This window comes from Aotus nancymaae, unplaced genomic scaffold (genome assembly GCF_030222135.1).
Source record: "Aotus nancymaae isolate 86718 unplaced genomic scaffold, 86718_ANA_hifiasm-v0.15.2.pri h1tg000029l, whole genome shotgun sequence".
NCBI lineage: Eukaryota > Metazoa > Chordata > Mammalia > Primates > Aotidae > Aotus > Aotus nancymaae.
The window spans coordinates 16,537,001-16,551,244 of record NW_026988442.1 but is presented as its reverse complement, the minus strand read 5'-3'; the positions used below and the strand labels follow the sequence as shown (position 1 = coordinate 16,551,244).

Sequence of the window (14,244 nt, the reverse complement as noted above, 5' to 3'; positions counted from 1 at the left end):
GGCTTGATGGTGTGTGGCTGTAGTCCTCATGCCTGTAGTCCCAGCTACTCAGGAGGCTGAGGGGGGAAGATACCTTGAGCTCAGGAGTTTAAGGCTGCCATGAGTTATGATCGTGCCACTGTACTGCAGCCTGGATAACAGCAAGACCCTGTCTCAATAAATAAATCCAGGCAGTAGTGCCATGGCACACTCATGGCTCACTGGACCCTCAACCTCATGGGCTCAAGCAATTCTTCCACCTCAGCCTCCCAAATAGCTGGTACTACAGGTGTGTACCACCATATTGACTAATTTTTTTTTTTTTTTGAGACAGTCTCCCTCTGTCACCCAGGCTGAAGTGCAGTGGCACCATCTCGGCTCACTGCAACCTCTACCTCCCAGGTTTAAGTGATTCCCCTGCCTCAGCCTCTTCCTAAGTAGCTGGGACTACAGGCATGCATCACCACGCCCAGCTAATTTTTGTATTTTTACTAGAGATGGGGTTTTACCATGTTGGCCAGGCTGGTCTTGAACTCCTGACTTCAGGTGATCCACCTGTTTTGGCCTCCCAAAGTGCTGGGATTACAGGCATGAGCCACAGTGCCCGGCCTAACTTTTGTACTTTTGTAGGAACAGGGTTTCTCCATGTTGCCCAGGCTGGTCTCAAACTGGACTCAAGGTATCCACCTACCTCAGCCTCCCAAAATGCTGAGATTGCAAGTGTGAGCCACCGTGCTCAGCCAAAATAAACTGTTTCTTATTCTCTGATCCCACTAAAGGGACAAATCCCATTTCAGTTAAACACCCAGTCATAATCTTAAGTCTTAAAGCTTGGCGCAAGTGCCAGTTAATGAGAGATGACATCTCCTTGCTTTGACCGTTTGTTCTTTATTCCTTTATATATTTACCGAGTATCTACATATGCCACACACAGTTCTAGGATTGGAGGAGGGGGCAAAGAGCAAAAACACATGGGTTCTCCCTCATGATGCTCAGTTTGCTGAAGACACAAGGAACAAGAGAGAACTGCAGAAGAGATATTTTAGCTGACTTGGGAAAGATGAAGGAGTTAAATGGGGCAAGTATTTCAGGCAAAAGGAGAAGCAATTTTCAAAGGCTTGAGAAGGAGAGTGGAGCATTCTGGGACACTAGAAAAAAAAAATAGAGCAGGAGTGCTGGGCACCAGTAGAAGACTGGCCTGAGACAAGTATAATTGAAAGTCATTAGGCGGCTTCAAGAAAGGGCAAGAGGATCAGAACTTTATTTTTAAAAGATTAGTTGTGGTGTGGGGAAAAGACAGAAGCAAGCAAGGTGTGGGTGTGAGAGACCAGCTAGGTTATTGCAGGAGCCTAGGTGAGAAATGACAGCTTGTGCTGGGTGTTGGCAGTGGATGAGTGGGGTGGGACTGCTTGGGTTGCTCACAGTGTCTGGAACATAAGCGTGTAACCTAGGTGTTAAAAACCTAACTCTGCCACTTATTAACTGTGGCTGAGAAAGTTTTTTAACATCTCGAAGGTTGGGAGAATGATAGAACCTATATCACAGGGATGCTATAAGGATTAAATAATATAAAAGTTTAGTGGTGTCAGTATGCTGCAGAGGGTAAAGCTTGAACAATGGGTAGATGATGGAGCAGTTAGAGACGGGAAAGCTAGTTCTATTTGGGATACCAAATGGAGAAATTAACTGGTGTATCAAATAACACAGGTGGAAAACTAGGTGGAGAAATCTGGACTGGAGATAACATTTTAGAGTTGCTGATGTCTAGTTATTGATGACTTGAGAATGAATGATATAGTCCAGAGTAGAGCAAGAAGGGAAAGTTTGGATGACCTCATGGAAAGCCAACATTTAAGAATCAGAGGAGGGCGGGACACAGTGGCTCATGCCTATAATCCCAGAACTTTGGGAGGCCTAGGCAGGAGGATTGCTTGAGTCCAAGAGTTCTAGAGCAGTCTGGGGAACATAGTGAGACCCTCGTCTATGGTCATTATCTATATCTCAAGAATCAGAGGAATGCTCTTTTTTTTTTTTTTTTGAGACAGAGTTTTGCTCTTGTTACCCAGGCTGGAGTGCAATGGCGCGATCTCGGCTCACTGCAACCTCTGCCTCCTGGGTTCAGGCAATTCTCCTGCCTCAGCCTCCTGAGTAGCTGGGATTACAGGCATGTGCCACCATGCCCAGCTACTTTTTTGTATTTTTAGTAGAGACGGGGTTTCACCATGTTGACCAGGATGGTCTTGATCTCTTGACCTCGTGATCCACCCGCCTCAGCCTCCCAAAGTGCTGGGATTACAGGCATGAGCCACCGTGCCCGGCCCAGGAATGCTCTTAATTCCCTACTCTTTCATAAGGAGAGTAGTAGAATGGAGAGAGTTGGAGTGAATTTTCATTTTATCCTCAATTTCCTCATCTGTAAAATGGGGATAGATTATCTCTCTAAAGATGATTATACCCTCCCCCATTTCATTTATTACATTGTGTTGCATTTTTTGCTTATAAGGATTTGTTCAAACTCAAGAAGTATGTTTTGTGTCTTCAACAGCAAAACAGGATACAACAAAGACAAATAACACTTACTGAACTCTAAGCATTTTACATACATATTATTATTCAGTCTTTGCTACAACCTTGTAACTTCTATTTCTGCGTGTGTGACTATAGACAAAGTGGAGAGGCTTTAATAGTCTAACCAAGGACATATGGATAGTTAAATAGTGGATGGTGAACTAGAACTAATTTGAATTCAGTAAATGTTAACATAAACCATATAATAAATGGCTGTGGTTAATTAATGTTAGTTTTCCCTCCAACTAAATTTGGTTCAGGAATTGTGCTTGATGAATAACAATATTATTGCTGCCTTCTGAGATGTTTGGTAATATTTATTTGTTCAATTTGCCTTATTTAAAATAATATACTTTTAGTGGCTTGGTGCGTTGGCTCATGCCTGTAATCCCAGCATTTTGGGAGGCTAAAGAGAGCAGATCACCTGAGGTCAGGAGTTTAAGACCAGCTTGGCCAACATGGTGAAACCCCGTCAGTACTGAAAAAAAAAAATACCAAAATTACCCGGGCGTGGTGGCATGCCTGTAGTCCCAGCTACACCTGAGTAGGAGGCTGAGTCAGGAGAATCGCTTGAACCCAGGAGGTGGAGGTTGCAGTGAGCCAAGATGGCGCCACAGCACTCCGATCTGGCGACGGGAAACTGTTTAAAAAAAGAAAGGCAGGGAGGGGCCGGGCGCGGTGACTCACGCCTGTAATACGTCTCAAAAAAAAAAAAAAAATTAATCAGTGATACTTAATACTAAAAAAATAAAAATAAACTAGAGGAAGAGAGTGCGTCCTGTACATTTTGATGTTAAATTGTTGGGTCATTAAGTTGTATCTGCAATCATTCTGGGTAAAATAAATTCCATTTCTTTCTTTCTTTTTTAATTTTTTTTTTTTTTATAAATAAAGACGGGGTTTCACCATGTTGGTCAGGCTAGTCTTGAACTCCCGACCTCAGGTGATCCGCCCGCCTTGGCCTCCAAAGTGCTTGGATTACAAGCGTGAGCCACCACGCCTGGCCAATAAATTCCATTTCTAATGTTGCAATCAAGAAAGTAGATGACTTGGCTGACAGAAGTGATACAATGGAGAACAGATAATTCGGAGCCCTGAATCTTGGACTCTAGTTCTTAAATTACTATGTTAATTCACCAAAAATTTGTTAAGCTCTTTCAACGTGCCGGCACTGTGCTGGGCGCCCCGTGACCTTGGGTATGGCTCTAGCTAGGTCAGCTTAAAAGGAGTACGCCATACCCTCCAAGAGCTCTTAGGGGCTTCATAAGGATGCGACTCAGAGAAAGGAGGGAAGCGCTCCAGACGCAGCGCTCCATAGCCCTCCCTCCAGCACCTCCAAAATCTAAGATTCTTCTCTGAGGAAACTCCGCAGCAAGAAAAACTACATCAAATATGGCGCCGCCAGCCTCTCCAGGCTCAGCTACCATCTTCTCGGTAGTTCCAGAGGCGGGCGGGTACACCACGCATGCGCGACCACGGCGTCTCCGGCACGCCTGCGCGGCCGCATCGCCTCCCCCGCCCCTCTCGCCGCCGCCGCCGCCGCCGCCGCCGCCGCCGCCGCTGCTGCTGCACTGACCGCGGTTGCCCGCCCCTCAGGTGAGTGAGCGCCTCCGCCAGGCCCGCGGGGGCGTCGCTCCTTTGCCCTGCTCCTTCCCCGCATCATCTCCGCGGCTCGGCGAGGCCCTGGGGGCCGGTGCTGCCTGCCTCCTTCGGGCCCCCGGGACCCTCTGCCCCGCCCCGCCCGCAGGACCTGGGTCAGCCGGGCTTCCCTCGGCCGCTCCCCGCGCCTAGCCCGCCCGCACAGCGCGCGGGCAGCAAGAGAGCCTCCCTCCAGGCTCAACACCCTGGGTCACAGGGACGGCCCCAGCAGGCGCGAGCCCCTCTCTCGCTCTGGCTCTGCAGGCGGCAGAGCTCGGTGGGCCTCGGGGTTGCTCATCTATCTACCTTGCCCGCCCCAAGAACCCAGATGCATGGAAGAGGAGCCGTGAGCACGCCTTGCACCTGTGCGGTCCCAAAGCAGCAGAGGGTATTTTCTAACGGGACCTTACGACGACCCTGCCTGGGAGAGGCTAAGAAGCCCCACTTAACAGCCGAGGAAACTGAGGCACGGGAAGGTGAAGTGCCGTGCCCAAGGTCAGGCAGCTGACAAGTGGCAGGGTCAGCTCTCTACTCAGGGTCTAGGGCTCTTAGGCCAGTGAGGTTGGAATTTGATCTCGTACCTTTGAAATATTTTTGGTATCACTTGTCATCTCTGAAGTTGCTCTCGAACGTCATCAAAGTAGGCTGCACAGAGAAGATTTTCTTGTCGGAGTACAGTTGAGGTGTTACTGTAATAATAATAGTGTTATCAATATAAGAGCTAACGTTCTTCCAGCGCTCGCTCTGTGCCGGGTATCTTGCTAAGCGTTTTATTAAGATAACCTCGCATAACACCTCTGCGTTTCCCAATTCAAACGTTTCCCCCTTCCTTTTCATGAAGCCCTTTTTCTTTTTTTTTTCCCTGCAGAGCTGGCCTCCCTATCACAGGTAGACTAGGAGCCCCTTGGCTTAGGAGGCAAGGAAGCTCTCCTTTGGTGGTTTACTGACAGAACAAGTGTGGGCCTTTCCTGCCGTCATCCAGATTTCCCCCCATCACCCTGGCCCTCTGGGGATATTATTAACCTTCCTTTCCTGGCTGCCAAGAGAGCAGGACTGGGCTGACTGGGCTAGTTGGGCGGGCTGGACTTTTAGGTGACAGAGCAAATTTGGCTAGAATTCACCTCCTTCCGGAGCTTTCTGGCTCTGCCCCAAGGTTGGGCTTGAACATTTCAGTATTTAAGATAAAGTAAAAAGAGAGAGAACATTGATAGAGTGGTGCTGAATTTAAGAAGCCTCCCATGATTTAAAGTTCCAAATGAACAACTATAAAAATATGTGAATGTTTCTCCCCCAAAATAACTAGCTCAAACTGTCTTTTTTCTCCCTTAGCAAATCCTCCTCCACATTTCAAAGGCTCCACTAAATCACCACCTTCTCTGTGAAGCCTTCCCTGCTTGATTTTCCCAATTAGAATTACACGTTCACAAAACAAGGTCTTAGCCTGCGGACTTGTAGCCCCTTGAGGGCATGGGCCATCTTTGCAGCTCCAAATACCCAGCTCACAGTAAATCCTTGGTAAGGACTTAGTGTTTCCACCGCCCCTTTTCATTACTCAAAGGGTGGTGTTCTTCTGCCGTCTTTTGTTCCTCCTTCCTGCCCTTCAGTGTCTCTTTGCTTGTCCCATCCTTTAGATTCAACTTGTCATCACCATTTACCACTCAGAGGCCTCCATCCACCCTGTTGTTTTTGAAAACTTGCAGATAAGAGTCTTGCATCAAAAAGTCTGTTTGTGTTACTCAAAGGTGTGCTCACAATTAAGCTGCTTTTGTTTTATTCTTTTTTTTTTTTTTTTTTGAGACAGAGTTTTGCTCTTGCCCAGATTGGAGTGCAGTGGTGCAGTATCAGCTCACTGCAACCTCTGCCTCCCGGGTTCAAGTGATTCTCCTGCCTCAGCCTCCCAAGTAGCTGGGATTACAGGCACCTGCCACCATGCCTAGCTAATGTTTTGTATTTTTAGTAGAGACTGGATTTCACCATGTTGGCCAGGCTGGTCTTGAACTCCTGACCTCAGGTGATCCACCCACCTTGGCCTCCCAAAGTGCTGGGGTTACAGGGTGAGCCACCGAGCCTGGCTGCTTTTGTTTTATTCTAAATTGTTACTTTTGAAGGGGGAGAATGCCTGTTTATTCCCAAGACTGGAGTTGGTTTATGCTGTTTCGGTGTGCAGGGCAGTTTTCATTTGTATGTTGCAGTAGGATAGCCCGAAGTTTACACCCCATTAGTCTGTCCCTAAATGCATGAGAAATCCATTTTTACATTCTTTTGTCTTCTGTGGCTGACTGCCCCTGGTGGTATCAAAGTAATCACAATTTTTACTGTATATCATTTGATGGTATTTATAATAATAAATATTCAAAAGGGTCCTTTGGGAGGCAGCAGATATGTGCATAGATTCTCTATCTAAATAAAGCTTCTTAAAGAGTTTTTCCAAATAATTTTCTGTAAATATATTGACTATGAGTAAGACATGGATGTATGGTGCCGGATAGTAGAAGATTCACAGTTGAATGAAACAGGTTCCTTTTGAAAGAGCTTACTAGCTAATTGAGAAACATTGTATCTAACTGCACTAAAATAAAGTCTAAAAATTCCTATATTAATGTTACAAGCAAAGTAATATTTGACTATAATGGAATAAGATATTCCTACATGGGATGTTTCATAAAATTGTATGTTATTCAAACTGAAAAGGAGCATTGAGTAATTAAGTCCAACCTTCTCACTTTTATAGACATCATCCTGAGAATTGAACTTGTTCAAGGTCATAGAACTGGGGCTACAACTTGAAATTCGAGACTTTTTAGCCATTAAAGGTTTATCAGTGTTTCTTCTCAATGAATTCATCCTTAAAGACATTAACCAGCAACTCTATAAAGATTCCATTTATGTTTTTAGAACAGGAGTTGGGGAAGACATACGAAAACATGATTCATGTCTTCAAGGAGGTTATGGTCTGTTGGGGAAGAGTAAAGCACCGTTCTCTAATGTTGAAGCCTGTGTATATATAAGGGACTAATTGTATCATGGGAGTTGGGGAAAGGGGGCAAGAAGGTTCAGTATGAGCTGTTGTGGTGAGACCGCTTTGGGCTTTGACTTTCTGGGCATTGACAGGTGGATAGGGTCAGAATTAATCAAAAGGACAAGGAAAACGTTTTGAATCGGGGGTGATAAAACAGACAAGATAGCAATGCCTGCCATGGTTAAGGGATAGTAAAAAAAATTGGCTTGGCTGGCTTAGAGCAGTGGTTCCCAACCCTTAGTGTGCACCAGCATCTCCTGGAGAGCTTATTAAAACCCATATTCCTGGGCTCGACCTTCAGAGTTTCTGATTCATTATCTCTGGAGTGGAATCCAATAATTTGCAGTTCTAACAGGTTCCCAGATGATAATGCTGCTAGTCTAAGGATCACGCTTTGAGAACTGTCAAATAACTTGTTCCAAAAAAGTATGTGTGTGTCAGGCGTGGGGGTATACTGATACAGGAGAGTTCAGGAAAGATATTTACCAAGCTCTAATGGTCATAACTTCTAGGAGTGGGATTTAGGGGTTTGGGGAATTTACTTTTTTACCTTTCTATATTATTTTTTGCATTATGCATATAATGCTTTTGTGTTTTAAAAAGGAAAGAAAAGAATCTTTTTTGAAGATACATACTAAAATATTTATGGATTAAAAGAGCTTGCTAACGTAATCTAGTGTCATAGAACAGACATTTTTAGAGTGTCTGCTATATGCCAGATGCTGCTAGCTTCTGGAAATACAAAGCCTTTGCTAAAGCTTGCAGGCTAGTGATGGGGATTGAGATGGGCAGGTAACAACTTTACTTAGTGACGTGTAAACTTCCTAAGAGCAGGGACCAGGGTCTAGCTCTGTGCTTGGCTGATAATTGGCACTTAGTAGATGATGAATGAATGAGCAAATGGTAAGAAGTGAAGATGGAAGGAAAAAAAGGCCAAATGAGAGATTCTGGAAGAAAACGGACAAGCTTGGATAGAAATGGTGAAGGGAAGGGGTGCATTAAAAAGAACTTTCAAATACAAAGATTGATAACATTTTGGGTTTACTGCAGGCTGGATGTCAAATTGTTTACTCTGAAAGATGCCCCCGCTTCTTAAATAGTGCTTGAAAACAGTACACAAAAACTTAGCTGGCTTGATTATGGGTTTTTACCAGGTTTCAGGGCTTTCTTTGGTAAATGAATTTTTAAAAATCACAGTGCTAATTCTGTAAAACTAATGTATAATATTTACCTACAATTGTGCTCTAATTTATGTGAAATTAACTGATATGTGGAGGATGTTTTAAATGTTATACAAAAATGGTTAGTATTATGTCTTTTACTTTTATCTCCAATGAAAGGGCTAGTAGTCTACTCAAAGTTCTGTGATATTTCTTACAGTACCTAACAGAATTTGACATATTATCAGTTGTAAATAAAAATTTGTTGGCCGGGCATGGTGGCTCACGCCTGTAACCCCAGCATTTTGTGAGGCCAAGGCAGGTGGATCATGAGGTCAGGAGTTCAAGACCAGTCTGGCCAACATGGCGAAATCCCCTCTCTACTAAAAATACAAAAATTAGCCAGATATGGTGGCATGCACCTGTAGTCCCAGCTACTTGGGAGGCTGAGGCAGGAGAATCGTTTGAACCCTGGAGGCGGAGGTTGTGGTGAGCCGAGATCACACCATTGTACTCCAGCCTGGGCAACAAGAGCAAGACTCCATCTCAAAAAAAGAAAATTTGTTGTTGATAGCCGAATGGGATGCAATTTGGAGGAATACAGCTTCTTTGCATTCTGAATTGAATTCTGTATAAACACTAATTACAGTGGCAAACATTAATTAATGTTATTGATATGGAGCTGGTGTCCTCCCCAGATATGGGAAGAATGTATTATATGGAGTCTTTTTGTGTAGAGATGCCACTTTTTATCTTCCCTAGAGATTTAATATAGTAAATTAAGATTAATTAATTTATTATTATAATTTTTTAGAGACGAGGTTTCACCACGTTGGCCAGGCTGGTCTCAAACTCCTGACCTCAGGTGATCCGCCTGCCTTGGCCTCCCAAAGTGCTGGGATTACAGACAGGTGTGAGCCACCAAGCCCAGCCAATTTATTTACTTTTTATTTATTTTTATTTTTATTTTTTTTTAGAGATGGGGTTTCACCATGTTGTCCAGGCTGGTCTCAAACTCCTGACCTCAGGTGATCCACCCGCCTTGGCCTCCCAAAGTGCTGGGATTACAGGCGTGAGCCACCAAGCCCAGCCAATTTATTTATTTTTTATTTATTTTTATTTCTATTTTTTTTTTTAGAGATGGGGTTTCACCATGTTGGCTAGGCTGGTCTCAAACTCCTGACCTCAGGTGATCTGCCTGCCTCAGCCTCCCAAAGTGCTGGGATTATAAGCATGAGCCACCACCAAAGATTAATTTTTTAAGTACAGTGGTGGCTTCTATCCATGAATTTTCTTTCATGGATACAACTTGACTGCTTTTTTTTTTTTTTTTTTTTTTTTTTGAGATGGAGTCTTGCTCTGTCACCCAGATTGTAGTACAGTGGCAGGATCTTGGCTCACTGTAGCCTCTGCCTCTTGGGTTCAAGCAATTCTCCTGCTTCAGCCTCCCAAATAGCTGGGAAGTAGCTGGGATTATAGGTGCGCGCCACCACGCCTGGCTAATTTTTGTATTTTTAGTAGAAATGAGGTTTCTCCATGTTGGCCAGGCTGGTCTCAAACTCCTGCTTTGGCCTCCCAAAGTGCTAGGAGTAAGTGTTACTTTTAAGTCATTGTGTTGGGATGAGTTTAACCAGGGTGTTCACTAAAATATAACTTTGGGTGATTAGTCCGCAGGGTATATTGCATTTCCAATACCTCAGATAGGTACAAGTCTCATATTAAAGTAGTAATGACAATAATGATAACATACATTTTGTATGGGGCTTTTCAACTTTGAGAGTTCTTTTTTTTTTTCGAGACAGAGTCTCGCTCTCTTGTCCAAGCTGGAATGCAGTGCCACAGTCTCGGCTCACTGCAACCTCCATCCCCTGAGTTCAAGCAATTCTCATGCCTCAGCCTCCTAAGTAGCTGAAACTACAGGTGACTGCGACCACGCTCAGCTAATTTTTTGTATTTTTAGTGGATGTGGGCCTTCGGCACGTTGGCCAGGCTGGTCTCAAACTCCTGACCTCAAGTGATCTGCCCACCTCAGCCTCCCAAAGTGCTGGGATTATAGTCGTAAGCCACCATGACTGGCTAATTTTCAGAATTCTTTTACAGTAACATCCTGGTAAGCACCAGTAACCTGACCTGAGAAAATACATTAGAAGAATTAATTATCAGATGGCATCAAGTGGGGAAAATTGGTTATAGAGGTCAGGATGCAGATTGCTCAGGTTCAGATCCTTGCTCTGCTGCTTGCTAACTGTGTGATCTTTGGCAAATTACAAAACCTTATCCGAGCCTCACTTTCTTCATCTGTAAGATGGGGTGGATTACAGTACTTAGCTAAATATGTTGGGAAGCAAAATGAAATAATAAATGGATAAAATGCTTTAAATGACACATTTGTTTCATTTGATAAATAAAAAAAGAAAAAAATGGATAAAGTGCTTATCATGCTACCTGGCATAGTATAAGCACTCAATAAATTTGGCTAGTATGAGTATTATATATTGCATATTAGGGCTCTTGTTTGTCCTTTACTTCACTCAGGCTGACTTAAAGTACAGATTGTTTTCAGGGATTCAGCCTTACAGCTGGCAGGAACCCAGAGCCATCTAACAGCACGCTCCAGGCCTCTGCCAGTGGTAGTGTCCTGAGTTGCCTTCAGGAGTGGAAGGCAGGAGGTTGTGCTTCTGCTTTTAGAGTTACTTTAGTATGACTCCTATGTTAAAACCTCCACTGGCTGATGGATGTCTGGGATTAGCAAGAAGGCTCCTACATGGGGGTTGCTTTGTTCTAGCAGTTATTTATACCAGGACCCTGGAATGGATAGAATTAATATATAGGACAGACTCAGATTCCCAGCTTGGTAGTCTGTACAAACCTCTCATTTACCACCTGCTGCCAGAACCTGGGAGCGACACAACAGGAAGGTGGGCCTATCACAGGGGTTGCTGCCCTTTTCCTTTCAGGAAAACATGAGGAATGTGAATGGCTCTTATCCAGGCCTGAAGATGAGCAGGGGTACTTGCTGTTACAGTGAGGATCTGTGAGCATATGAGCTACTCCAGCAGCTGCCTGTGATTCCTCCCTACCCCTTAGCTTCTGTAGATAGGGGGATAGCATCTCTGAGCATATTTCTTCTGGCGAAGAGCTACCCGGACTTTCGTTTATGCAGTGAAAAATCTCAGTGAGCTGTATTTTTAAAAGACATTGTTTCTTCTCTGGAGCTGGGTGGTTTGATTTGTTTATCTTGCTTCCTGGGGGATTCTCCTGAGATCCTTTGCATTCCTAAGGGCCCCCAGGAGACAGCCATAGAACCAACATCCATTACCCTAGACACTTGATGGATGTTTAAGTCAGTAGTTTTATGATAGATTAATTCAGCCTTTAACCCTGAGGAAACCTAAGAGCCATGTCATCAAGTAATTGTGCATCTTCTAGACTGAAGTATGGAATTTAGCCCAGTACTCTGGGATGTCTTTCAGAGCTGAGCTAAGAATCTACATGCCAGCTCCTGCTCCACACATAGCTGGCTGTGTGAATTCAGGCAAATCACTTAAATTTTCTGGGCCTCTTTTCTCGTTGAAGAATGAGGGCATTACTGTAAACCAGTGGTTCTTAGCCCTAGCTGCATGTAAGAATTACCTGTGAAGCTTTAAAAACAATACTCAGGCCCTACCTTACCCCAATTAAATTGGATCTTTAAGGTTGGAGCTGAGTCATTGATAATCTTCACTGCTTCCCAGGTTTAAGTCCAACTAAGGTAACTACTGGACAACATGACCGAGTTTTAAACAACTGAAAAAAGTTAAGCTTCTGTGTCATCCTGCTCCTCAGAAACCTTCAGGGGTTATCTGTAGTAAAGTCCAGCTCAGGTGCTTTGCATTCTGACCCAGCCTACTTCTGCAGCTTGTCTTCTTTCCCAGCTACATTGTTCTTTGTGTCTCCTGAATGTGTTGTCTTTTTTTATTTTTTTCAAGACAGAGTCTTGCTCTGCCACACAGGCTGGATTGCAATGGCATGATCTCAGCTCGCTGCAACCTCCGCCTGCTGGGTTCAAACCTCAGCCTCCAGAGCTGGGATTAAGGCATGAGCCATCATGCTCAGCTAATTTTTGTGTTTTAGTAGAGACAGGGTTTCACCATCTTGGCCAGGCTGATCTCGAGCTTCTGACCTCAAGTGATCCGTCCGCCTCAGCCTCCCAAAGTGCTGGGATTACAGGCATAAGCCAACGTGCCTGGCCTCCAGCTGTCATTTTTATCCTTATTTCCTATTTCTAGCAGACCTTGTGCTTTCTCATTTCCTTTGCCTTTAAGTTCTCTATCCTCCATTTCTGGAATTTCTTATTTTATTCTTATCCTCATTTATAGGAATTTTATCTGTTTCTCAAGGTGCAGTTCAGACATTACCTCCTCTGTGAAACAACTTCTCAGCACCCACAAACTGCATTGACTCAATTTTGCCCTAAACCTCTGTAACCCTTAGAGCAGTGGTTCTCAATTGGGAGTGATTTTGCCCCAGAGAGGACATTTGGCATTATCTGGAGACATTTTTAGTTGTCATAACTGTTGGGAGAATGTGCCACTGTAGTCTAGTATTGGAGGCTGGGGATGCTGCTACACATTGTACAATGCACAGGACAAACCTTCCACAACAAGTAATTAGCTGGCCTAAAATGTCAGTTGTGCCAAGGTTGAGAAACTGCCTTTGAGTTTATCCAGTTCATAAGCTTATGTGTATACTGCCTTGAACTGTAACAATGTGTTTATAGACTTTCTCTCCCCTATTTAATTGAATTAATGGGTGAAGATGAATTCCAGTCCTCCATCTGTGCTTTCTTGTTATTCATTATGTATCAGGGCTTAATCCTACAGCCTGTGGCCTAATCCTGACTGCTTAACCAGAGATAAAGAAATGTTCAGTGTGGTGTGGGTGTGGTGAGGCAGTCTTCCCAATCCTGAATTTCTGTTCTTTTTTTACTGTCAATCTTTTCATCTGTGATGACCTGGAGACTGTGATTTAGGGCATAGAGTGAGCATTTGGGATCAAAAGACCTGGGTTTCAGTTCCAGCTGTGCCATTTATTAGTTGTGGTATTTTGGTCAATCCATGTCACCACTTTTTTGTTCGTTTGTTTGAGATGGAATCTCGCTCTGTCACCCAGGCTGGAGTGCAATGGCACGATTTCGGCCCATTGCAACCTCTACCTCCCGAGTTCAAGCAGTGCTCTTGCCTCAGCCTCCCGTGATTTTAACATCATTGACTTTTACTGCCAAAAGTTAATGGCCCTTTCATAGTCTTCATCCTCCTTTTTTCTTCAGCATTTGACAGTTTTCCTCCACTTCTGTGTAAATCTCTCTTCTCCCTTGAGTTCTTTGACATTGTATTTCTGCTTTTCCTCTAGCATCTCTGAACATTTTTTCTTTGTCTCTTACTGGTTCTTTCTTTTCCATCACTGAGTTGTCCTTCAGAAAAGCCCAGGACCTGCAGACCTCCTTATCTCTGGTTTGGTGATCATTTGGAGGCTTACCTCACTCATTCTCACTTCCACCTGTGCTTGGGTCGCTCTTGGATTCCTGACTGAAATTGATTTTCTTTTTAAAGCCTGTTGCCCAGATTGGAGTGCAGTGACGCAGTCTTGGCTCACTGCAACCTCCTTCTCCCGGGTTTAAGCGATTCTCCTGCCTCAGCCTCCCAAGTAGCTGGAATTACCACCATGCCTGGCTAATTTTTGCATGTTTAGTAGTGACGGGCTTGTACCATGTTGGCCAAGCTGGTCTCGAACTCCTGGCCTCAAATGATCCACCTGTCTTGACTTCCCACAGTTCTGGCATTACAGGCATGAGCCACTGTGCCCTGGCCTACCTTGAGCTATTTTTACTAACTTTATATC

At 44.2% G+C, this 14,244-nt stretch overlaps 1 protein-coding gene and 1 long non-coding RNA gene across 6 annotated transcripts in view; one reads left to right on the top strand and one right to left on the bottom strand.

Moving 5' to 3' along the window:
• Positions 1-4,963, bottom strand: part of LOC135276967 (uncharacterized) — a 31,155-nt gene extending 26,192 nt beyond the window's left edge. Inside the window, exon 1 of the long non-coding RNA XR_010344540.1 lies at positions 4,767-4,963. This is a non-coding gene — a long non-coding RNA (uncharacterized LOC135276967). The remainder of the gene's footprint in view (positions 1-4,766) is intronic.
• NDRG3 (NDRG family member 3) overlaps positions 4,086-14,244 on the top strand; it is an 86,313-nt gene continuing 76,154 nt past the window's right edge. The window contains exon 1 of one of the 5 annotated variants that reach the window (XM_064382415.1): positions 4,086-4,143. Coding sequence is in view for 3 of the 5 variants with exons in the window: in XM_064382413.1 (XP_064238483.1) it covers positions 5,653-5,700 (48 nt within the window). In the remaining 2 variants the exon portion in view is untranslated. Of the gene's footprint in view, positions 4,144-4,474; positions 4,681-5,386; positions 5,701-14,244 lie in introns of those variants that run through there. The other 4 variants (XM_064382416.1, XM_064382413.1, XM_064382412.1 and 1 more) reach the window with 4 other exon arrangements.